At 45.3% G+C, this 24,715-nt stretch overlaps 1 protein-coding gene across 2 annotated transcripts in view; it reads left to right on the top strand.

The window, feature by feature from the left end:
• LOC143766222 (uncharacterized) overlaps window positions 1–24,290 on the top strand; it is a 42,031-nt gene extending 17,741 nt beyond the window's left edge. Inside the window, exons 3-8 of one of the 2 annotated variants that reach the window (XM_077253729.1) lie at window positions 9,140–9,289; window positions 9,419–9,598; window positions 9,673–9,796; window positions 9,880–9,977; window positions 10,165–10,255; window positions 17,291–24,290. In XM_077253729.1, coding sequence (XP_077109844.1) covers window positions 9,209–9,289; window positions 9,419–9,598; window positions 9,673–9,796; window positions 9,880–9,977; window positions 10,165–10,255; window positions 17,291–18,561 — 1,845 coding nt within the window. In that variant the 5' untranslated portion in view covers window positions 9,140–9,208 and the 3' untranslated portion in view covers window positions 18,562–24,290. Of the gene's footprint in view, window positions 1–9,139; window positions 9,290–9,418; window positions 9,599–9,672; window positions 9,797–9,879; window positions 9,978–10,164; window positions 10,256–17,290 lie in introns of those variants that run through there. The other variant, XM_077253730.1, reaches the window with a different exon arrangement.
• Window positions 24,291–24,715: the final 425 nt, after the last annotated feature.

Below are 24,715 nucleotides of genomic sequence, written 5' to 3'. Positions count from 1 at the left end.
GCCAGCCGGATGTCTCTCTTCCCTTCCAGGTTGAAGTTGATGCTTCTGAGATTGGTGCAGGGGCTGTTTTGTCGCAAAAAAGTTCTGATGGCTCCGTGATGAAGCCATGCGCCTTCTTTTCAAGAAAATTTTCGCCTGCTGAGCGGAACTATGATGTTGGTAATCGGGAGTTGTTGGCTATGAAGTGGGCATTTGAGGAGTGGCGACATTGGCTCGAGGGAGCTAGACATCGTGTGGTGGTCTTGACTGATCATAAAAATCTGATTTACCTCGAGTCTGCCAAGCGCCTGAATCCTAGACAGGCTCGTTGGTCGTTGTTTTTCTCCCGTTTTGACTTTGTGGTCTCGTACCTGCCTGGTTCGAAGAACGTGAAGGCTGATGCACTTTCTAGGAGTTTTGTGCCTGACTCACCGGGAGTCTCGGAGCCGGCTGGTATTCTCAGAGAGGGAGTGATTTTGTCTGCCATTTCCCCAGATTTGCGACGAGTGCTGCAGAAATTTCAGGCTGATAGGCCTGATCGTTGCCCACCAGAGAGACTGTTTGTCCCTGACAGATGGACCAGCAGAGTTATTTCTGAGGTTCATTCTTCAGTGTTGGCGGGACATCCTGGGATTTTCGGTACCAGAGATTTGGTGGCTAGGTCCTTTTGGTGGCCTTCCTTGTCGCGGGATGTGCGTTCTTTTGTGCAGTCCTGTGGGATTTGTGCTCGGGCTAAGCCTTGCTGTTCTCGTGCCAGCGGGTTGCTTTTGCCCTTGCCTATCCCGAAGAGGCCTTGGACGCACATTTCCATGGATTTCATTTTGGATCTTCCGGTATCTCGGAAGATGTCTGTCATCTGGGTGGTGTGCGATTGTTTTTCTAAAATGGTCCATTTGGTGCCCTTGCCTAAGTTGCCTTCCTCCTCTGATTTGGTCCCTTTGTTCTTTCAGAATGTGGTTCGTTTGCAAGGCATCCCTGAGAATATTGTGTCTGACAGAGGATCCCAGTTTGTGTCCAGATTCTGGCGATCCTTTTGTGCTAAGATGGGTATTGATTTGTCTTTTTCGTCGGCTTTTCATCCTCAGACTAATGGCCAGACCGAGCGAACTAATCAGACGTTGGAGACTTATTTGAGATGTTTTGTTTCTGCTGATCAGGACGACTGGGTTACCTTTTTGCCACTTGCCGAGTTTGCCCTTAATAATCGGGCTAGTTCTGCGACTTTGGTTTCACCCTTTTTCTGCAACTCTGGTTTTCATCCTCGTTTCTCTTCGGGCCAGGTTGAACCTTCTGACTGTCCTGGGGTTGATTCTGTGGTGGATAGGTTGCAGCGGATTTGGAACCATGTGGTGGACAATTTGAAATTGTCACAAGACAAGGCCCAGCGTTTTGCCAACCGCCGCCGCGGTGTGGGTCCCCGACTTCGTGTTGGGGATTTGGTTTGGTTGTCTTCTCGGCATGTTCCTTTGAAAGTCTCCTCTCCTAAGTTCAAGCCTCGCTTTATCGGTCCTTATAAGATTTTGGAAATCCTTAACCCGGTGTCTTTTCGCTTGGACCTTCCAGCGTCATTTGCTATTCATAATGTGTTCCATAGGTCCTTGTTGCGGCGGTACGTGGTGCCTATGGTTCCTGCTGTTGAGCTTCCTGCCCCGGTTTTGGTTGAGGGCGAGTTGGAGTACGTGGTGGAGAAGATTCTGGATTCTCGTATCTCTAGACGGAAACTCCAGTATTTAGTTAAGTGGAAAGGCTATGGTCAGGAGGATAATTCCTGGGTTGTCGCCTCTGATGTTCATGCGGCTGATTTGGTTCATGCCTTTCACGCTGCTCATCCTGATCGCCCTGGGGGTCTTGGTGAGGGTTCGGTGACCCCTCCTCAAGGGGGGGGTACTGTTGTGAACTGTGTTTCTGGGCTCCCTCTGGTGGTCACTAACGGTATTGTGTTAGGCATGTCTTGTTGCAGGCCTGAGCTCCAGCTGTGTCGTTAAGCAGCGGGTGTTCCCTATTTAAGTCTGCTCCGGACTCAGTCTCTTGCCTGGCATCGTTGTATCCAGACCTATATGGTCTCCTCCGGATTCCTTTCAGTCTGTCTCATGCAAGAAAAGCTAAGTCCGTTTTGTATAATTTGGATCATTTGCATTTTTCAGTGTCTTTGTCCAGCTTGCTTAGTATTGGATTTTCTGGCTCGCTGGAAGCTCTAGGGGGCTGATATTCTCCCTCCGCACCGTCAGTCGGTGTGGGGGTTCTTGAATGTTCAGCGTGGATGTTTTTGTAGGGTTTTCTGCTGACCGCATAGTCCACTATCTATTTTCTGTCTATCTAGACTAGTGGGCCTCACTTTGCTGAATCTAGTTCATCTCTACATTTGTGTTTTCCTCTTGCCTCACCGTTATTATTTGTTGGGGGCTTTCTATATCTTTGGGGTTCAATTTCTCTGGAGGCTAGTGAGGTCTTATTTTCCCTCTAGGGGTAGTCAGTTCTCCGGCTGGCTCGAGACGTCTAGAACCAACGTAGGCACGTTCACCGGCTGCTTCTAGTTGTGTGTGTTAGGATCAGGTATGCGGTTAGCCCAGTTTCCACCTCCCTAGAGCAGTATTTATGTTTTTGCTATCTTGCCGGAATATCAGAGATCCTCTACCACTGGGATCATAACAGCTGTCCTCCAACTGGTTTTGGTTTTGCCACGCGTTTTTGGCCAGATACGGGCCCGGCAGATGGAACCTGTTGTGATGTTGATGCCTGCTGCGGCTCCTCCTCCTCCACTTCAGAACTACTGCCGCCTGCACCCTGTTCCCCCAATGGCTGCCAATCGGGGTCAACAACTGGGTCATCTATGACCTCCTCTTCTATCTCGTGTGCAACTTCGTCTGTGTCACCGTGTAAGCCGGTGGTAGAGCGTTCGTGAAGGGGCACCATAGTCTCAGCTGGGTTTGATTCTGGCTCAGTACACTGCGAGGGCAATGTTCTGGTCTGAGTCAAAGGAACAGCATAGTAATCTGGCTGTGGCTATGCATCAGTGCACTCCATGTCCGATTCAACTTCTAATGGGCATGGCCTGTTAACTGTTTCACTGTCTAACCCAGGAACGGTATGTGTAAAGAGCTCCATGGAGTAACCCGTTGTGTCTCCTGACGCATCCTTCTCTCTTGTTCTGGGTGAAGAAGACAAAGAAGCGACTTGTCCCTGACCGTGAACATCCACTAACGACGCGCTGCTTTTACATTTTGCACTTTCAGAAGAGGAGGCAAAAGAGCTAGAGGCTGAGTCAGCAAGGAAAGCCAAAAATTGTTCTTGCTGCTCCGGCTTTAAAAGCGGTTTTCCTACTCCCAGAAAAGGGAGCGTTCGAGGCCTTGTGTAGCCAGACGACGAACCTGGCTCAACAACTCGAGACTTAGGTGCTGTACTGCTTTTACCACAACCACCTGATGCTCCACCACCACTACCATCATTACCAGCTGACAATGACCGCCCACGGCCACGACCTCTTCCACCAGACTTCCTCATTGTTTGCAAAACGTAACCAAAGTAACGGTATTTGTTACTGTAAAACAACTTATAAGGTGAACTCAAACTTCTGTAGGATTTATATACACCTTTATAGGTGGCTGACACTGAAAGGAAAACCAGGCCCAATGTTACACACTAGGTTTTCTGTGCCCCAATAATTTGAGACAGATGGCACACACATGACCGGCACTCAAGCAGAAATGCCAATCTTAATCTTCCACTATTTTTTTTTTTTCAGGGAGAATTTAAAAAAAAAAAAAAAAAATGGCCCAGTATTACACACTGGTTTTCTGTGGCACACAATGAGAGACAGATGCCACACACAGCAATGGCACAGAGGCAGACTTGCCAATCTTTATCTCCCACTATTTATTTATTTTTTTACAGGGAGAATTTACAAAAAAAAGAAAAAAATGGCCCAGTATTACACACTGGTTTTCGGTGGCACACAATGAGAGACAGATGCCACACACAGCAATGGCACAGAGGCAGACTTGCCAATCTTTATCTCCCACTATTTATTTATTTTTTTACAGGGAGAATTTACAAAAAAAAAAAACAGGGCCAGTATTACACACTGGTTTTCGGTGGCACACAATGAGAGACAGATGCCACACACAGCAATGGCACAGAGGCAGACTTGCCAATCTTTATCTCCCACTATTTATTTATTTTTTTACAGGGAGAATTTACAAAAAAAAAAAACAGGGCCAGTATTACACACTGGTTTTCGGTGGCACACAATGAGAGACAGATGCCACACACAGCAATGGCACAGAGGCAGACTTGCCAATCTTTATCTCCCACTATTTTTTTTTTTTCAGGGAGAATTTACAAAAAAAAAAAAAAAAATGACCCAGTATTACACACTGGTTTTCGGTGGCACACAATGAGAGACAGATGACACACACAGCAATGGCACAGAGGCAGACTTGCCAATCTTTATCTCCCACTATTTATTTATTTTTTTTCAGGGAGAATTTACAAAAAAAAAAAAAAAATGACCCAGTATTACACACTGGTTTTCGGTGGCACACAATGAGAGACAGATGACACACACAGCAATGGCACAGAGGCAGACTTGCCAATCTTTATCTCCCACTATTTATTTATTTTTTTTCAGGGAGAATTTACAAAAAAAAAAAAAAAATGACCCAGTATTACACACTGGTTTTCGGTGGCACACAATGAGAGACAGATGACACACACAGCACTGGCACAGAGGCAGACTTGCCAATCTTTATCTCCCTGCAGTAATCTCAGAAAAGTATGGCAGGCAGCTATAAAAAGGACTGCTGCACACAAAAGTGTGGACAAACAAACAAGATAGCTGTGCAGAAAGGAAGGAACAACAGGATTTGTGCTTTGAAAAAAGCAGTTGGTTTGCACAGCGGCGTACACACAGCTATCAGGGAGCCTTCTAGGGCAGCCCAATGCAAACAAAAGGTGGTGTTGGACAGTGGAAATCGCTACAGCACAAGCGGTTTGGGGGTGAATGTACCCTGCAAAACACTATCCCTGCTTCTGACGAAGCGGCACCTCTCCCTACGCTCAGGTCAGTAGCAGTAAGATGGCGGTCGGCGGGAACGCCCCTTTATAGCCCCTGTGACGCCGCAGAAAGCAAGCCAATCACTGCAATGCCCTTCTCTAAGATGGTGGGGACTGAGATCTATGTCATCACGCTGCCCACACTCTGCGTCCACCTTCATTGGCTGAAAAATGGCGCTTTTAGCGTAATTGAAACGCGACTTTGGCGCGAAAGTCGCGTACTGCATGGCCGACCCCACACAGGGATCGGGTCGGGTTTCATGAGACGCCGACTTTGCCAAAAGGGGTGTTTGCTGAATACCTGCTCGTACTCGTGAACCACCCTGTAAGCCCCTTGTTTTTGATGGGATGGGGTAGAGTCAGTGCCCACATGCAATTCCCGACACCAATCTTTCGAGTGCCCAGCAGAACCGTTGTCCTCCGCCACGTTTGACGGGACCAAGGGTTCAGGTGTCTGTATCACATTATTATTGACAGCGAACAGTTTGGCGAGCGTGGCATACTTGGTGAGGTGAACCTCTTCCTCCCCACAATTGAGGACACGTATGGGCACCCTCCCCTGGCGGACGTCAACCACCCCCCGAGCTGTCAGGATAGTAGGCCTATTATCTGAATACACGGGTTCTACCAAGGCCTGGCAGTCTTTACCCCTGAGGCCTATGGCTACCCGACACCATATTAACATCTCGCTCCTGGGGGGTACCGCGATGGGGTTTGAATCACTCACGGTGACACGACCAATCTCACCACCATTCAGCTCTACCTGCTGTCTCTGCATCAGAGCTCTGATTTCTTTTTGCAGGGCACGTTGTTCATTGTGGCCAGCGGTTTCTGCTACCTGTTGCAACAAAACAATAACTTCTGCAAGACAATTTTCTATAACATTAGTACCGATAGTCATCATGGGGTTACATTCTCGGCGGTCAATATCAACAATTACAATTCCTTGGGCTTTCAATTCCACCCGCCCCACTTTGATAGTGGCCTCTTTATACCCCACTTGTGGCAATGGCTGACCATTACTGGCTATGATGGTGAAATCGTCATCGGGGCCACGAGTAATATCGGTGTCCTCCCAATACCGTTTATAGAGCACGTAAGGCATAGTCGTCACCTGAGAACCGGTGTCCAGCAAAGCATTCAGGGGGATGCCGTCAACCACTACAGGAAGAACTGGTCGCCCTCCAATGTATTTGGCTCTCCAATGCTGTGGGCTTGACCGTCCTACTCCTGGGGGTTGGCCCTTTGCCCCAGGGGTTGCTCGTTTAAAGGACAGTACCTTGCAAGGTGGCCCACCTGATGACAGCGGCGGCAGATGGGTCGTCCATCCTGATGGAAGCGATCGTCGGCCCGGCCTCTGGTCGGCGGAGTCCTCCTCTGTCGCATCCAAGGAACATCCTTCGGTCGGGAGGCCAGCTGGATCTTCTCCTTGGGGGCCTCCTGTAGGGACTGCACCGTCCGGGCCAGGGCAGCAACGCTCTTGGTCAGCTCCTGCATCTGGAGGCGGAGTCCTGCAGGGGAGTTGTCTTCTAGGCTCTGGGCATCGGCCTCGGCGGCGAATGGAACATCCGACGCCACCTCCTGGTCGTATGTGAGAGCGGGACGCCTGGGAGGTGCTGCACGGCTAGGCTGTCGCTCCTGCAATGCCTGGATAGCTTTATCCTTGAATTGCGCAAAAGTCAAGTCTGGATTTTGCATGGCCAGGAAGTGCAATTGGCTCCGTTGGTGACTGCACAGGAGCCCCTCAATGAACCGCTCCTTCAGGGGTTTTCGCACATCCCATTGGTTTGAGGATGGTACGGTGTGGTTCTGATCTTTTTACACCCGTAGAGTTGGCAGAACTCTTGGAACACTTCTGCTTCGAAGGCTGGTCCCTGATCGGTCAGTACCTTCTCCGGGTAGCCATGGGGCCTACAAAAGTACTGCTGGAAGGCCTTGGCGGCAGTCCTGGCCGTTAGATCCTTGACAGGTACAACCACCAAAAATCTGGAGTAGTGATCTACGATGGTAAGAGCATAGATATAGCCTGACCGGCTAGGTGTCAGCTTCACATGATCCAGCACGACCAGTTCGAGCGGCCGTTTGGTGATGATAGGCCGCAGGGGAGCCCGTTGGCTGTCACGGTCCTTCCGGCGTAGGCTACATGGAGCGCACTCCCGACACCACTTCTCAATGGCTCTCTTCATGCCAATCCAATAGAACCTCCCTTGGAGCAGCCTCTCTAGCTTCCTCCATCCGAAGTGTCCGGCTCCATCGTGGTAGGCTCCCAGAACCATGGGCGCATCCCGCCTCGGTACCACTATCTGCCACACCAATTCATGAGTACGTGGGTCGATGCTCCTCCGGCACAGCTTGCACTCATGGATAAACAGTTTGCTTCTCCCCCGCCACAGCTGTTGGGTCTCCTGTGGATCATCTGGACCGGGGTGCAACCCTGCCTGCGTCAAGAGCTCTTTCACCCGACGGACCGCGGGGTCACCATCCTGGGTTTCCGCCCACCCGTGGTGGGGCAGGGGGTTCGGCGTGGCACCCGGTTGGTTTTCGTGCCTGTTCCTCACATGATGGGAGTTCTGAGTGGCTTTAGGGCAATGGAATGCAGGTAGCTCCACCTCTTCAAGTGCCTCCGGGTCTTCCTCTGCTTCTGGCAAATTGGGCATTCGAGACAAGGCATCAGCGTTTGCATTCTCGTGTCCTGCCCAGTACTTGATGGTGAAGTTGTAGTTGGACAGCCGGGCCATCCACCGCTGTTCCAAGGCCCCGAGCTTGGCGGTGTCCGGATGTGTTAACGGATTGTTATCCGTGAAGACAGTGAACTTCGCTGAGGCCAGGTAGTGTTTGAACCTCTCTGTCACGGCCCAGACGATGGCAAGGAATTCCAGCTTAAAGGAACTGTAGTTGTCAGGGTTCCTGTCCGTGGGACGAAGTTTCCTGCTGGCGTAAGCGATTACCCTCTCCTTGCCCTTCTGGACCTGGGACAGCACGGCTCCCAATCCTACATTGCTGGCATCCGTGTACAGCACAAACGGTTGGTCGTATTCGGGGTAGGCCAGTACCTCTTCTCCTGTCAGTGCCGACTTCAAGCAAGTGAAGGACCCTTCCAGCCCCTCGTTCCAATCAAATGGGGTGTTCTTCCCCTTGGTCTTCTTTGATTGCCCCACCAACAGGTCTTGCAAGGGCGCGGCCTTCTTGGTGAAGTCCTTAATGAACCTCCGGTAATAGCCTACCAGCCCGAGGAATTGCCGGACTTCGTGGAGGTTACTGGGCTTCGGCCAATCCTGGGTCTCCGTGACCTTGTCGGGGTCTGGGGCCACTCCTTCAGCGCTCACCACATGGCCCAGGTACTGCACTTTAGGTTTCAGCAAATGACATTTAGACGGTTAGTTGGACAGGGCTTCAAACACCTCAGCCAGGTGTTTCAAATGGTCTTCGTAGGTCTTAGAGAAGACAATGACATCATCCAAATACAGCAGCACGGTTTCAAAGTTCTTGTGCCCCAGACAGCACTCCATCATCCTCTGGAACATCCCCAGGGCGTTGCACAATCCAAAAGGCATGTAGTTGAATTCGCAGAGACCCATCGGTGTCGTGAAGGCCGTCTTCTCTTTGTCCGCCTCCGCCACGGGAACCTGCCAGTACCCACTGGTGAGATCTAAGGTAGAGAAGTAGTTAGCAGATTTTAAGGCAGCCAGAGCCTCCTCTATCCTGGGCAGTGGGTATGCGTCTTTATGTGTAATGCGATTCAACTGTCTATAATCAACACACATCCTCATTGTACCATCCTTCTTTTTAACCAGGACTAATGGAGCTGCCCAGGGGCTACAACTGTCTCTCACCACCCCAGCCTCCTTCATTTCTCGCAACATGTCCTTGGCACACTGGTAATGGGCTGGGGGTACAGGGCGGTATCTCTCTTTTATGGGTCGGTGATCTCCCGTGGGGATGTGGTGTTGGATCCCTTTCACCTGCCCAAAATGAACGATCCGTTTCGCTCAACCCTAGACCAGAGCAGTCATAGTTTTTTATGTGAGCCTTTAGCAAAATTAATTGCCCACCCCTGTTACACAAGATTCTTTATGATGTCACATCTGGTCAACTTCTCTCCATTCAGGTCCCTACAATATTGGATTCTCTCAGGGCAGATCTTCTATTTAAGAGAACTTGCCAGATTGACCCTTCAATGATGGACCTGGACAGGGACAAGATGGGGGAGAGGATATTAGATCTCACCCTAGAGATCCTCTTCCGGCTTACTGGAGAGGTGAGAGATTCTGATGGCGTCACATTATATCATTCTTATCCATGGGAATAACAGATGGGCAGAACTGGAGAGGTGAGGACTCTGGAAATGTCTGTAGTGAGATTTATTAATGTGTCTCTCCATAACCAGGATTACACAGTAGTGAAGAAGACTTCTAGTGCGTGCTGTCAGGCCCCTGGGTTAGAGAGATGGGGAAGACCCCTAAGCCTTATCACAGGGCCTCCACCTCACACCCTGATACATGAGGACATCAATGACCAGAAGATCCTAGAACTCACCTACAAGATGATTGAGCTGCTGACTGGAGAGGTGACACTGCTGGGACATTATATAGTAACACTATGAAGGGATCTGGGGAATGACTGAGTCTTTGTATGTGTTAGGTTCCTATAAGGTGTCAGGATGTCGCTGTATATTTCTCCAGGGCGGAGTGGGAGTATTTAGAAGGACACAAAGATCTGTACAAGGACATCATGATGGAGGTTCCCCAGCCCCTCACATCACCAGGTAATAGACGGGACTAAATACACACGGCCTATAATTATCTGTATGTAAAGATAAAATTCAGTTTCTGTATGTGTTTCCTCCAGTTCTATCCGGTATGAGGACAAAACCAGAGAGATGTCCCCGTCCTCTTCTTCCACAAGACTGTAAACATGAAAATCCCACTGTTCCTCAGGATCAACAGGTAGATGGAGAGAAGGTGTCTTCACCTTATATATAGACTGCTGTGAAGGTCTTGTGCTCAGTCTTGTTTTATCCACCAGTATTATGTTTTATACTTGTGTAATTAGAACAGAGGAGTTGGCAGAATTAGAGATGATCATAGATGTGACTTCTTCTTCTGCCTGTAACTTGTACAATATTTGTTTCAGGGTAAAGGTCTGACCCACATTAATACTAAAGAGACATATATGAGGAGTGAAGAGCAGTGTTATGAGGAGATTCCTACATATGATCACCCAGGTGAGTAGTAACTAGAGTAACTAACTGCAGAAAAGTCACAAATTCTTCTCAGTCACAAGTTGTGACTTCTTTATCAGTGGTGTAGTCCAGCTATATCACAATCATGTGATCACCATTTTCCTGGTTTTCCACAACATTATCCTCCATGCAAAACTGTTCCACATTTCTTTGGGCATTTAAAACCCTTTTACTTCTGTAAAACTTTCATCCTGGAGGATCCACCTAACTACTGGGAATAGAAGAGGCTGTCCCCTATCTGCCCAGGTCTGTATACTATAAAGCCAAATGACAGTGTGCGTAGAATATGCTGACAAGTTAGAAAATCAGTTGAAGAAAAATATTATGATGAGCCTCTAAGAGAAAGCGGACGGTAATTATACAGTTACCTTGATAGAATACTGGCATGATATAAGATGAATGTACCTTCTCTCACTTCTGTTTTTGCTCAATGTGCTCATATGGTCCCTACAAGACCAGGTCCAGTTTTTCTGGCCAAACTTTGCTTTTATGATAGACATCCAAGTGTGAATTTCTGTACAATAACAGAGTTTCCCTTTATTCTATTTATTCTTTATTCCAATGGTCCATCACAAATGAGTAGAGAAAATACAAAATCAGAAGACACAAGAGTAGTCAGTAAACAGGCCGGGGTCACAGCAGGAAACAAACAAGTTGGGTGCTGAGCATAGAGGACTGAACCAGAGGAGAATAAGGTTGTACCTAGCCACTTCCAGCAAAATGTAGGATGTGTTTGTTTTTTTTCCAGTTGGCCGAAGCAGGGAGTTTATTGCGTCACCTGGACAGCACACACCCATACTGCCAGACTGAATGGTACTACAAATCCTAGCCACCCTCTTCTTAGTGGCTGGACAGAGCCTGTGTAGCTCAGATATTATGTTTCCAACATCTCCTTGGAATAGCAGATTTTGCTGGATTGGTTCATGGAAGACATGTTGCTTTTCAAGAGCCTTTGAGATACTAAATATGTGGAAACCTCTGTTTTTCTTCATTGAGAGATGATGGACCCTAGCAGGGGCTTGTTTTTTATGGCATGAGTGTTGTGAAATTGGATTTTGGGCTCCCCCGGTGGCCACTGGTGGAATTGAACTTGTGTGCATCATCCCCTCTGTTCACCTGTTCCCATCAGGATGTGGGAGTCGCTATTTAACCTTGCTCCTCTGTCACTTCCATGCCGGTCAACATTGTAATCAGAAGCCTTTCTGTGCATGTTCCTGCTACCAGACAACTTCCAGCTAAGTCGGACTTTTGTCCTTGTTTGTTTTTTGCATTTTGTTCCAATTCACAGCTGCAGTTTTGTTTCTGTGTCTGGAAAGCTCTTGTGATCTGAAATTGCCACTCTGATGTTATGAGTTAATACTAGAGTCTTAAAGTAATTTCAGGATGGTGTATTGATAGGGTTTTCAGCTGACCATGAAAGTACCCTTTCTGTCTTCCTGCTATCTAGTAAGCGGACCTCGATTTTGCTAAACCTATTTTCATACTACGTTTGTCATTTTCATCTTAAATCACCGCCAATATATGTGGGGGCCTCTGTCTGCCTTTCGGGGAAATTTCTCTAGAGGTGAGCCAGGACTATATTTTCCTCTGCCAGGATTAGTTAGTCCTCCGGCCGGCGCTGGGCGTCTAGGGATAAAACGCAGGCTACGCTACCCGGCTACTGTTAGTTGTGCGGCAGGTTTAGTTCATGGTCAGTTTAAGTTTCCATCCTTCCAAGAGCTAGTTCCTATGTATGCTGGGCTATGTTCTCTTGCCATTGAGAACCATAACAGTTTGACCGGCCAGCAAAGGGTTAAATTAATTGGCAGAGAAAGGAGAGAAAAAAGAAGTCTGCTGAAAATTTTTTTTTTTTTTTTTTTTTTTTTCTCCTTCAGTTCTGAGTGTGCTTTCAATTGAATCACTTGCAAGTCTGCCTATATTGCAGCCTTCCTCTCTCTCTCTCCTTCTAATCCTGGAATGGCTCTGTGTTCACCTGTTTAAAATGGATATTCAGAGTTTAGCTGCAGGTTTGAATAATCTCACCACGAAAGTTCAAAATTTACAAGATTTTGTTGTTCATGTTCCTATATCTGAACCTAGAATTCCTTTGCCTGAATTTTTCTCGGGGAATAGATCTTGCTTTCAAAATTTCAAAAATAATTGCAAGTTGTTTTTGTCCCTGAAATCTCGCTCTGCTGGAGATCCTGCTCAGCAGGTCAGGATTGTGATTTCCTTGCTCCGGGGCGACCCTCAAGATTGGGCTTTTGCATTGGCTCCAGGGGATCCTGCGTTGCTCAATGTGGATGCGTTTTTTCTGGCCTTGGGGTTGCTTTATGAGGAACCTCATTTAGAGCTTCAGGCGGAAAAAGCCTTGATGTCCCTATCTCAGGGGCAAGATGAAGTTGAAATATACTGCCAAAAATTCCGTAAATGGTCTGTGCTTACTCAGTGGAATGAGTGCGCCCTGGCGGCGAATTTCAGAGAGGGTCTCTCTGATGCCGTTAAGGATGTTATGGTGGGGTTCCCTGTGCCTGCGGGTCTGAATGAGTCCATGACAATGGCTATCCAGATCGATAGACGTCTGCGGGAGCGCAAACCTGTGCACCATTTGGCGGTGTCTACTGAGAAGACGCCAGAGAATATGCAATGTGATAGAATTCTGTCCAGAAGCGAACGGCAGAATTTTAGACGAAAAAATGGGTTGTGCTTTTATTGTGGTGATTCAACTCATGTTATATCAGCATGCTCTAAGCGTACTAAGAAGCTTGATAAGTCAGTTTCAATTGGCACTTTTCAGTCTAAGTTTATTCTATCTGTGACCCTGATTTGTTCTTTATCATCTATTACCGCGGATGCCTATGTCGACTCTGGCGCCGCTTTGAGTCTTATGGATTGGTCCTTTGCCAAACGCTGTGGGTATGATTTAGAGCCTCTTGAAACTCCTATACCTCTGAAGGGGATTGACTCCACCCCATTGGCTAGTAATAAACCACAATACTGGACACAAGTAACTATGCGAATTAATCCGGATCATCAGGAGATTATTCGCTTTCTTGTGCTGTATAATCTACATGATGTGTTGGTGCTTGGATTGCCATGGCTGCAATCTCATAACCCAGTCCTCGACTGGAACGCTATGTCTGTGTTAAGCTGGGGATGTAAGGGGATGCATGGGGACGTACCTTTGGTTTCCATTTCGTCATCTATTCCCTCTGAGATTCCTGAATTCTTGTCTGACTATCGTGACGTTTTTGAAGAACCTAAGCTTGGTTCATTACCTCCGCACCGGGAGTGCGATTGTGCCATAGATTTGATTCCGGGTAGTAAATACCCTAAGGGTCGTTTATTTAATCTGTCTGTGCCTGAACATGCTGCTATGCGAGAATATATAAAGGAGTCCTTGGAAAAGGGACATATTCGTCCTTCGTCATCTCCCTTAGGAGCCGGTTTTTTCTTTGTGTCTAAGAAAGATGGCTCTTTGAGGCCGTGTATTGATTATCGGCTTTTGAATAAAATCACGGTTAAATATCAATATCCGTTGCCACTGCTGACTGATTTGTTTGCTCGCATAAAGGGGGCCAAGTGGTTCTCTAAGATAGATCTCCGTGGGGCGTATAATTTGGTGCGAATTAAGCAGGGGGATGAGTGGAAAACCGCATTTAATACGCCCGAGGGCCACTTTGAGTATTTGGTGATGCCTTTTGGCCTTTCAAATGCCCCTTCAGTCTTTCAGTCCTTTATGCATGACATTTTCCGTGATTATTTGGATAAATTTATGATCGTGTATCTGGATGATATTCTGATTTTTTCGGATGACTGGGACTCTCATGTCCAGCAGGTCAGGAGGGTTTTTCAGGTTTTGCGGTCTAATTCCTTGTGTGTGAAGGGTTCTAAGTGCGTTTTTGGGGTTCAAAAGATTTCCTTCTTGGGATACATTTTTTCCCCCTCTTCCATCGAGATGGATCCTGTCAAGGTTCGGGCTATTTGTGATTGGACGCAACCCTCTTCTCTTAAGAGTCTTCAGAAATTTTTGGGCTTTGCTAACTTTTATCGTCGATTTATTGCTGGTTTTTCTGATGTTGTTAAACCATTGACTGATTTGACTAAGAAGGGTGCTGATGTTGCTGATTGGTCCCCTGCTGCTGTGGAGGCCTTTCGGGAGCTTAAGCGCCGCTTTTCTTCCGCCCCTGTGTTGCGTCAGCCTGATGTTGCTCTTCCTTTTCAGGTTGAGGTCGACGCTTCTGAAATCGGAGCTGGGGCGGTTTTGTCGCAAAGAAGTTCCGACTGCTCCGTGATGAAACCTTGTGCTTTTTTTTCTCGTAAATTTTCGCCCGCCGAGCGGAATTATGATATTGGGAATCGGGAGCTTTTGGCCATGAAGTGGGCTTTTGAGGAGTGGCGTCATTGGCTTGAGGGGGCTAGACATCAGGTGGTGGTATTGACCGACCACAAAAATTTAATTTATCTTGAGTCCGCCAGACGCCTGAATCCTAGACAGGCGCGCTGGTCGTTGTTTTTCTCTCGGTTTAATTTTGTGGTGTCATACCTACCGGGTTCTAAGAATGTTAAGGCGGATGCCCTTTCTAGGAGTTTTGAGCCTGACTCCCCTGGTAATTCTGAACCTACAGGTATCCTTAAGGATGGAGTGATATTGTCTGCCGTTTCTCCAGACCTGCGGCGGGCCTTGCAGGATTTTCAGGCGGATAGACCTGATCGTTGCCCACCTGGTAGACTGTTTGTTCCTGATGATTGGACCAGTAAAGTCATTTCTGAGGTTCATTCTTCTGCGTTGGCAGGTCATCCTGGAATCTTTGGTACCAGGGATTTGGTGGCAAGGTCCTTCTGGTGGCCTTCCCTGTCACGAGATGTACGAGGCTTTGTGCAGTCTTGTGACGTTTGTGCTCGGGCCAAGCCTTGTTGTTCTCGGGCTAGTGGATTGTTGTTGCCCTTGCCTATCCCGAAGAGGCCTTGGACGCACATCTCGATGGATTTTATTTCGGATCTTCCTGTTTCTCAGAAGATGTCTGTCATCTGGGTGGTGTGTGACCGTTTCTCTAAGATGGTCCATTTGGTTCCCCTGCCTAAGTTGCCTTCTTCTTCCGAGTTGGTTCCTCTGTTTTTTCAAAATGTGGTTCGTTTGCATGGTATTCCGGAGAATATCGTTTCTGACAGAGGAACCCAATTCGTGTCTAGATTTTGGCGGGCATTCTGTGCTAGGATGGGCATAGATTTGTCTTTCTCGTCTGCTTTCCATCCTCAGACTAATGGCCAGACCGAGCGGACGAATCAGACTTTGGAGACATATTTGAGGTGTTTTGTGTCTGCAGATCAGGATGATTGGGTTGCTTTTTTGCCTTTAGCGGAGTTTGCCCTCAATAATCGGGCCAGCTCTGCCACCTTGGTGTCTCCTTTTTTCTGTAATTCGGGGTTTCATCCTCGATTTTCCTCCGGTCAGGTGGAATCTTCGGATTGTCCTGGAGTGGATGCTGTGGTGGAGAGGTTGCATCAGATTTGGGGGCAGGTGGTGGACAATTTGAAGTTGTCCCAGGAGAAGACTCAGCTTTTTGCCAACCGCCGGCGTCGGGTTGGTCCTCGGCTTTGTGTCGGGGACTTGGTGTGGTTGTCTTCTCGTTTTGTCCCTATGAGGGTTTCTTCTCCCAAGTTTAAGCCTCGGTTCATCGGCCCGTACAAGATATTGGAGATTCTTAACCCTGTGTCCTTCCGTTTGGACCTCCCTGCATCTTTTTCTATTCATAATGTTTTTCATCGGTCATTGTTGCGCAGGTATGAGGTACCGGTTGTGCCTTCCGTTGAGCCTCCTGCTCCGGTGTTGGTTGAGGGCGAGTTGGAGTACGTTGTGGAAAAAATCTTGGACTCCCGTGTTTCCAGACGGAAACTCCAGTATCTGGTCAAATGGAAGGGATACGGTCAGGAGGATAATTCTTGGGTGACTGCCTCTGATGTTCATGCCTCCGATCTGGTCCGTGCCTTTCATAGGGCTCATCCTGATCGCCCTGGTGGTTCTGGTGAGGGTTCGGTGCCCCCTCCTTGAGGGGGGGGTACTGTTGTGAAATTGGATTTTGGGCTCCCCCGGTGGCCACTGGTGGAATTGAACTTGTGTGCATCATCCCCTCTGTTCACCTGTTCCCATCAGGATGTGGGAGTCGCTATTTAACCTTGCTCCTCTGTCACTTCCATGCCGGTCAACATTGTAATCAGAAGCCTTTCTGTGCATGTTCCTGCTACCAGACAACTTCCAGCTAAGTCGGACTTTTGTCCTTGTTTGTTTTTTGCATTTTGTTCCAATTCACAGCTGCAGTTTTGTTTCTGTGTCTGGAAAGCTCTTGTGATCTGAAATTGCCACTCTGATGTTATGAGTTAATACTAGAGTCTTAAAGTAATTTCAGGATGGTGTATTGATAGGGTTTTCAGCTGACCATGAAAGTACCCTTTCTGTCTTCCTGCTATCTAGTAAGCGGACCTCGATTTTGCTAAACCTATTTTCATACTACGTTTGTCATTTTCATCTTAAATCACCGCCAATATATGTGGGGGCCTCTGTCTGCCTTTCGGGGAAATTTCTCTAGAGGTGAGCCAGGACTATATTTTCCTCTGCCAGGATTAGTTAGTCCTCCGGCCGGCGCTGGGCGTCTAGGGATAAAACGCAGGCTACGCTACCCGGCTACTGTTAGTTGTGCGGCAGGTTTAGTTCATGGTCAGTTTAAGTTTCCATCCTTCCAAGAGCTAGTTCCTATGTATGCTGGGCTATGTTCTCTTGCCATTGAGAACCATAACACATGAGTATACATTTTTTCTGGCTTTGTACTGCAATATTTAGGTCAAATGAACAAATAGTTGATTACCATGCTTTACTGGTTCATGCTATGATGTGTTCTATAAGACTGTGAACTGTCCTTTTGTGAATAATTGAATGTTACTACATAACTTGCCATTTCTATGGAAATTTTAGGTAGAAATGTTCAACAATATAAATATCAGGGATATTTTATTAAAAATAACTGGTTTTATTCTTGGCAGATTATTTTACCAGGAGATCAGAGGGACAACTGACATCTTCAATTTTTAAATCAGATGACCTTGAGATCACCCAGCATACAATTGAAGTGAATGCCATTACACCACATATACCATCATCCCTTTACAGTAAAGATCTATTATCTGAGAATATGAAAGAGGTCTTATCTTCTGATTCATTACAGACTACTAATAAAAATAAATGTCACAAAAGAGGCATTAAACAAACTGCTCTTAAAGCAAAGAAGATCTCTTCACATTCAGAATACGGAAATCTTTTTCCCCTCAAAATGTCTTTTGTTAAACATCAAAAAATTCACACACAGGAGAATGGATTTTCTTGTTCCAACTGTGGGAAATATTTTAGCCGGAAAGCAGATCTTATTAGGCATGAGAGAATTCATACTGGAGAAAAGCCGTATTCATGTTCCGAATGTGGGAAATGTTTTATTCTGAAATTTCATCTTGTTAGTCACCAGAGAACTCACACGGGGGAGAAGCCTTTTTCCTGTTCAGAATGTGGGAGAAGTTTTACACAGAAATCAAATCTTATCGCACATCAGACAACTCACACAGGGGAGAAACTATATTTGTGTTCGGAATGTGGGAAATATTTTAATCGAAAATCGACTCTTGTTAAGCACCAGAAAACTCACACAGGGGAGAAATCTTTTTCTTGTTCAGAATGTGGGAAATATTTTATCCGGAAAGCAAATCTTGTTAAACATTTAATAATTCACACAGGGGAGGAGCCTCTTTCCTGTTCAGAATGTGGGAAGTATTTTATCCGGAAATCGCATCTTGCTATACACCAAAGAAGTCATACAGGGGAGAAGCCTTTTGCCTGTTCAGAATGTGGGAGAAGTTTTACACAGAAATCAAATCTTATCTCACATCAGAGATATCACACAGGGGAGAAACAATATTCATGTTCAGAATGTGGGAAATATTTTAACCAGAAATCGCATCTTGTTAAGCACCAGAGAATTCACACAGGGGAGAAGCCTTTTTTCTGTTCAGAATGTGGGAAATATTTTATCCGAAAATCGCATCTTGTTAAACACCAGAGAATCCACACAGGTGAGAAACCGTTTTCATGTTCAGAATGTGGGAAAAAATTTAACCAGAAATCGATTCTTGTTAAGCACCAGAGACTTCACACAGGCGAAAAGCCTTTTTCATGTTCAGAATGCGGGAAACGTTTTATCCAAAAATGGCACCTTTTTAGACATCAAAAAGCTCACCATGTGATTACTGGATCTCAAGGACTTTAAAACCTGGCGCAGCGCTGGGGTAAAGTTATCCTTTTTTATCATGGGAGAAAGATCTACGTTCCTTTAACAGAAGATGGTGGAAGGTATCTAGGTGACTGCCCCGATGATGTAGGGGATAAAAATTTAACCTTACCTTCACCTCAACATGTCTAAAAACATTTTTCAGAGTTTGTCAGTTCACAATCCACTCATGTTAGTTCCATCATTGTCCTTCCCGGGGTGATCACCTATAGCACCCTTTTTTGCTTTGAACATAAAGTGTCTATTGAGAGTTATGTTCTCACAAATTCATTGGAGTCCAAAACAACTCAAACATTTTTATATCCACTGTGAGGCAAAATCCTCCTTGTTTCCCGACTGAGGAGGGGTTTATCGTTGTGGGTGCCCCAAGTATTTATGCTCTGCATTGCTTATACATGAGTGCGAGAGCTTTCAATCTAGGACCAGTGGGCTGTCAGCCAATTTCCAAATTGCAACACATCTTTTATTGGTTATTTGTTAAAGTGCAACGGTATGCTTCAATATGTTTGCTGCAACATTCAGTATTGAACAAGCACAGGTAAAACATTAGGCGTGGAGTACTAAACCATAGCCTATCCAAACATTTTGTTATTGACCATCAGAAAAATCCAGACTGTTTACGCCTAATAATATTGGAATATACAGTCATGGCCAAAAGTGTAGGTACCCTTGAAATTGTTCCAGAAAATGAAGTATTTCTATGAGAAAATTATTGCAATTACACATGTTTTGTTATACACGTTTATTTCTTTTGTGCGTATTGGAGCAACACAAAAGAAAAAGAAAAATTGGCCATAATTTCACTCAAAACCCCAAAATGGTCCAGACAAAAATACTGGCACTTTTCCAAAATTGTGAGCTAACAACTTTGTTTCAAGCATGTGGTGCACAAATCACACCTGAAACCAGTTAAAAAGGGGAGAAATTGACTCAGTCTTTGCATTGTGCATATGGTGTCTGTGTTCTCCATGCTTAGTGTGGCACACAGAAAGAGAAGAAGAGAACTATCTGAGGACTTGAGAACCAAAATTGTTGAACAATATTAATAGTCTCAAGGTTACAAGTCCGTCTCCAGAGATCTTGATGTTCCTTTGTCCATGGCAAGCAACATAATCAAGAAGCTTACAACCCATGAAGCTGTAGCTAACCTTCCTGGACATAGACAGCAGAGAAAATTGATGAAAGGTTGCAATCGTGGATAATCAGCCCCATTCAAGTTGCAAAGAATTTCAAGCTAACCTGCAGGCTCCAGGTGCATTAGTTTCAGCTTGATCTATCTGTCAACTTTTCAATTAAATGAAACACTATGGCTGGCAACTCTGGAGAACTCCACTGCTAACACAAACTTATTCAAATCTAGACTGCAGTTTGCCAAAATGTACTTGCGTAAGAATCTTGTGGACAGATGAGACCAAGACAGAATTTTGATGAAGCACATCATTCTACTGTTTTCCTGAAAAGGTAAGGAGGCCAACAAAGAAAAAACACAGCACCTACAGTCAAATATGGTGGAAGAACAAAGATGTTTTGGGGTTGTTCTGCTGCCTCTGGCACTAGGTGCATTGACTGTGTGCAAATCATCATGAAATCTGAAAAATACCAAAGGATTTTCAATCGCAATGTAGTGCCCAGTGTCAGAAATCTGGGTTTGCATGTTATTTTTTCATGGGTCTTCAAGCAGGACAGTGACCCCAAACATACTTCAAGAAGCCCTCAGAAAAGGATGGAAACAAAGTGCTGGAGTGTTCTAAAGTGACCAGCATTGAGTCTTGATCTCATTCCCTTTGAACACCTGTGGGTAGATCTTAAAATTGCTTCCGCTGAGAAGGTACCCTTCAAGTATGCGAGACCTGGAGCAGTTTGCAAAAGAAGAGTGGTCCAAAATTCCATTTGAGAGATTCAAGAAGCTGGCTGATGGTTATAGAAAATGCTTGATTGCAGTTATTTTCAGGTGTGCAACCAAATATTAAGTTGAGGGTGCCAACAATTTTGTCCGAATCATTTTTGTGTTTTTTTGTGTCAAATTATATCCAATTTGCCTTTTTCTCCTCTTTTTTGTGTTGTTCCAATTCACACAAGGTAAATTAAACATGTATATAACAACACATCTGCAATTGCAATAATTTTCCGGGTGAAATACTTCCTTTTCTGGAACAATTTCAAGCATGCCAACACTTTGGCTATGACTGTATATCTGACAAGTTTCCTGATCGATTGCAGAGGCTAATCAATAGGGAGTCCTTTTGGATTTTAAAATTGGCTACACTCATGAGTAATGAAAATATTGAATATGCTCGTTGATGTAAAATTGTGTTAATGCATACTTCTATATCAAGACTGGGAAAATCATTTAGGGCAGGGCCATCACACTCAGCCTGATAAATGGCTCATACGTAGAAAGAAATTGGATATGAAAGGCCGCGTTCTTTGCAGTAATGTTTTCAGCAATACCATTATTTGATCATCTTTTTTTTTTTGCAGTTTTTTTTTTTTTTTTTTTTTTAATGGTGTTTATCATATGGGTTATGGTACAGGTCTCCTTTTTGCTTACATTTTTACATAAAACACCATTTTTAGTGGCCAAATATTATTCCATTGTCATTTCATTCTTTATTGTAATTTTTCTTTTCTACTTTTTTTTTTTTTTTTTTTTTTTTACCCATAATGAGCCCCTTACAGTAATATTGTTTTACAATGATCCCCATATAGTAATTCTGGCCCCCAGGCTGTAATTAGGTCTCAAATCCTGTAATAGTATCCCCAAACCTGTAATGTCTGCCATCCTCTAAAATATACTCAATCTTATAATCATGTCCCCTTTTCTGTAATATTGTCTCCAAGAATGTAATGTCCCCTGTTCACTAATAATGTCCCCACATCCTGTAATATTATCCTCAAGCTTGTAATAATATCCATCATTCTGTAATAGTGTCTCTTGTCCTGTACTAATGTCCCCAGCTTGTAATAATGTACCTCAGCCTGTTATAATGGGTATACATAGTAAAAAAACAAGTACAATAATCATAAAAAATACAAGTCACCGACTGGTACAGGAGGAGAGGGGACTTTGCTCCCAAGGGCTCACAGTCTACAAGGGATGGGTGAAGATACAGTAGGTGAGAGTAGAGGTGGTCGTGCAGTGGTGAATGGAGCGATGGTTACTGCACGTTGTAGGCTTGTCGGACGAGGTAGGTCTTCAAGTTCCTTTTGAAGGTTTCCATATTAGATGATAGCCTGATATATGTTGGGATACAGAATTTCAGAGTAGGGGGGATGCATGGGAGAAATCTTGTATGCAAGGTGTATTCTTGTGGGAAGAGGAGATAAGAGTGGAGTAGAGATGGAGAACTTGTGAGGATCGGAGGTTGCTTGTAGGCAAGTGCTGGGAGACTATTTCACTGTATGGCTTTGTTTGTCTTGGTTAGGATTTTGAACTGGAGTCTCTTGAGCAATGTGGAGTCAGTGAAGGGATTGACAGAGGGGAGAGGCCGGGGAATAGCAGAGGTGCAGGTAGTTTAGTCGGTCAGCAGAGTTTAGGAAAGATTGTAGGGTTGCAAGAGTGTTAGAAAGGAGGCCACAGAGCAGGAGGTTGCAATAGTCAAGGCGGGAGATGAGGGCACTAGTGTTTTTGCAGAGTGTTGGTTAAGGAATGTTCGTATCCGGAAAATATTATTATTGAGTTGCAGTTGGCAGTAGGTGGGAATTGCTTGGATGTATAGTTTGAAGGAGGTAGCAGAGTCAGGGAAGGGTTTACTAATTCAGCAAGCTTGCGGGACTGGGGAGAGTGAGCAGCCATTGACTTTGGTGGATAGATCTGTTGGAGGGGTTGAGTAAGATCGAGGAAAAATTATGAATTCTGTTTTGTCCATGTTAAGTTTTAGAAATTGAGCAAAGAAGAAGGATAAAATAGCTGACAGACATTGTGGGATTCTGGTTAATAAGAAGGTGATATTTGGTCCAGAGATGTGGATTTGTGTGGCATCAGCATAGAGATGATACTGAAAGCCATGGGGCTCTATGAGCTTTCCCAAGCTTAAGGTGTAGGTGGAGAAGAGCAGGGGCCCTAGAAGTGAACATTGGGGGACACCGAGACATAGGGGGTGAGATGAGGAGGTGGTGTGTGAGTGGGAGGCATTGAATATCTGGTCTGTTAGGTATGAAGAGATCCAGGATAGGGCCAAGTCTGTGATGCCAAGAGATGAGAGAATCTGTAGTAAGAGGTAATGGTCCAGGAGGAGTAGGACAGAGTAGTGTTGCTTGGATTTGGTGGTTAGGAGGCCAGACTGTAACCAGTCAAAGAGGGAGCACAAGAAAAAAAAGTTTTGTCTTACCTTACCATCTTGGTGGACAGAATATTCTCTACCTTGAAAACATCTTCAGAGCTGACTGGAACAGAACTGGTCCCTTTATCTTGGAAAACTAGGGACTGAAGACTGCTGGCTTTAGGAAGGACAATTTAAATGAATCCTTAGGTCTGGAGTTTGAGCTTGTAGGCTACAGGATTTATCTGTTGGAGAACCTCGAACGGCAAAACTGTGAGATGATTCACACCTATACAATAACCTCAGGGATATCAGTAGAGTATAGAACGGAGAGTTTCCCAATAAAATACAACGTAACTTTTAATCACTCAAACTAACATGACACAAATAACACATGTGAGTAAAGTGCTCTTGCAAATCAGTGCTCAAAATAAAAATTGGTTTGATCTCACCAATAGTAATGGACAAACGTTCACAGCAGGTTCCTCCTGTTGCCTTCTCTAGATAGGAGGGGAGGAAGAGGGGGAGGGGGTATAGGGCTTTACTAAACTCCCTGTCATGCCCCTTGTATTGCTCCTGTCCTAACAAGGGCAGGCCCCAAGTATACCCTGCTATGGACAACCACCATCCACTGCGTATAAAATATAGGTCTCCCAGGTCTCAGCATTGTCTAATCATTGTAAAACAACACATGCTGCTAACACTAATACCCTCAGGGTCACTATTGAAAAAGTCTTTAAACCACCCGGGGGGGGGGGCAGATGTCAGAGGTAAAGTGTTAAACCGTGAATCCTTTTGGATTTTTAGATTACAGTTGAGAGCCGCTAGGTTTAAATAAACGGCTGGATCTTATATTGCAGCTTGATTACTTAATTTTTCTAAGGATATAGACTCTGCAAGTATGAATTAATTCCAGTATTCCCAGTAGGTTTTTTTACTAACTAAATTACCACCATTGTTACGTCCGTAGGTTTTATTATTGTGGTTTTTGCTAGTTACCGTTTCACTATTACAAAAGTTTTTGTGTCAATGTTATAATCTTAGCTCATGTGGTTTCATTATGGTTAGCTATTTGGAGAGTCTCTGATTGCTCCCCTGATGTTTTTAATTAATGCACCTGTTTTTGTATGTCCTTTTGTATTTAACACCAGCGATGTGGGTCTGTCTTCATACCATGAATAAGACCTGAATGATCAAAACGCATCGGTTTGGACCACCAGGGACCCCATTTCCATGTTGCATATAGCCTAATTTTGTTTTTTTATATGTCTCCAATAAACTTGATGTTTTAATTCTATGAAAATCCACACTGGAGAACTTTCTGTCTTCACTATTGTAAATTCAAAAAAGGTAATTTTTTTTTCTCATTACTGTACACTCTGCAACCAATCTGGCCTGAAAAATGTAGAAATTTTTGCATATTTATTAAAAAAAACTGAAATATCACATGGTCATAAGTATTCAGACTCTTTGCTCAGAGACTCATAGTTAAGTCACATGCTGTCCATTTCCTCATGATCCTCATTGAGATGGTTCTACTCCTTCATTGGATGCCAGCTGTGTTTAATTAAACTGATAGGACTTGATTTGGAAAGGCACATACCTGTCTATATAAGACCTCACAGCTCACAGTGCATGTCAGACCAAATGAGAATCATGAGGTCAAAAGAACTGGCCAAGGAGCTCAGAGACAGACTGGCCAAGGTGTAGTGCAACTGCAAGGCAGTTGCACGCAACCTCCACCAGGGTGCGCAGGTAAGGGGAGAAAGGTACCACTCATCGTGTAGTACCACAGTGCAAAGCGAGAAGCACCACCAGGAGGCAGCAGAGTAGTCAGACAGGGCGGTCAGCAACAAACAGGAAGACAAAGT

Source organism: Ranitomeya variabilis, chromosome 4 (assembly GCF_051348905.1).
Source record: "Ranitomeya variabilis isolate aRanVar5 chromosome 4, aRanVar5.hap1, whole genome shotgun sequence".
In the NCBI taxonomy this organism is placed as follows: Eukaryota; Metazoa; Chordata; class Amphibia; order Anura; family Dendrobatidae; genus Ranitomeya; species Ranitomeya variabilis.
This window is presented reverse-complemented; position numbering and strand designations above follow the sequence as displayed.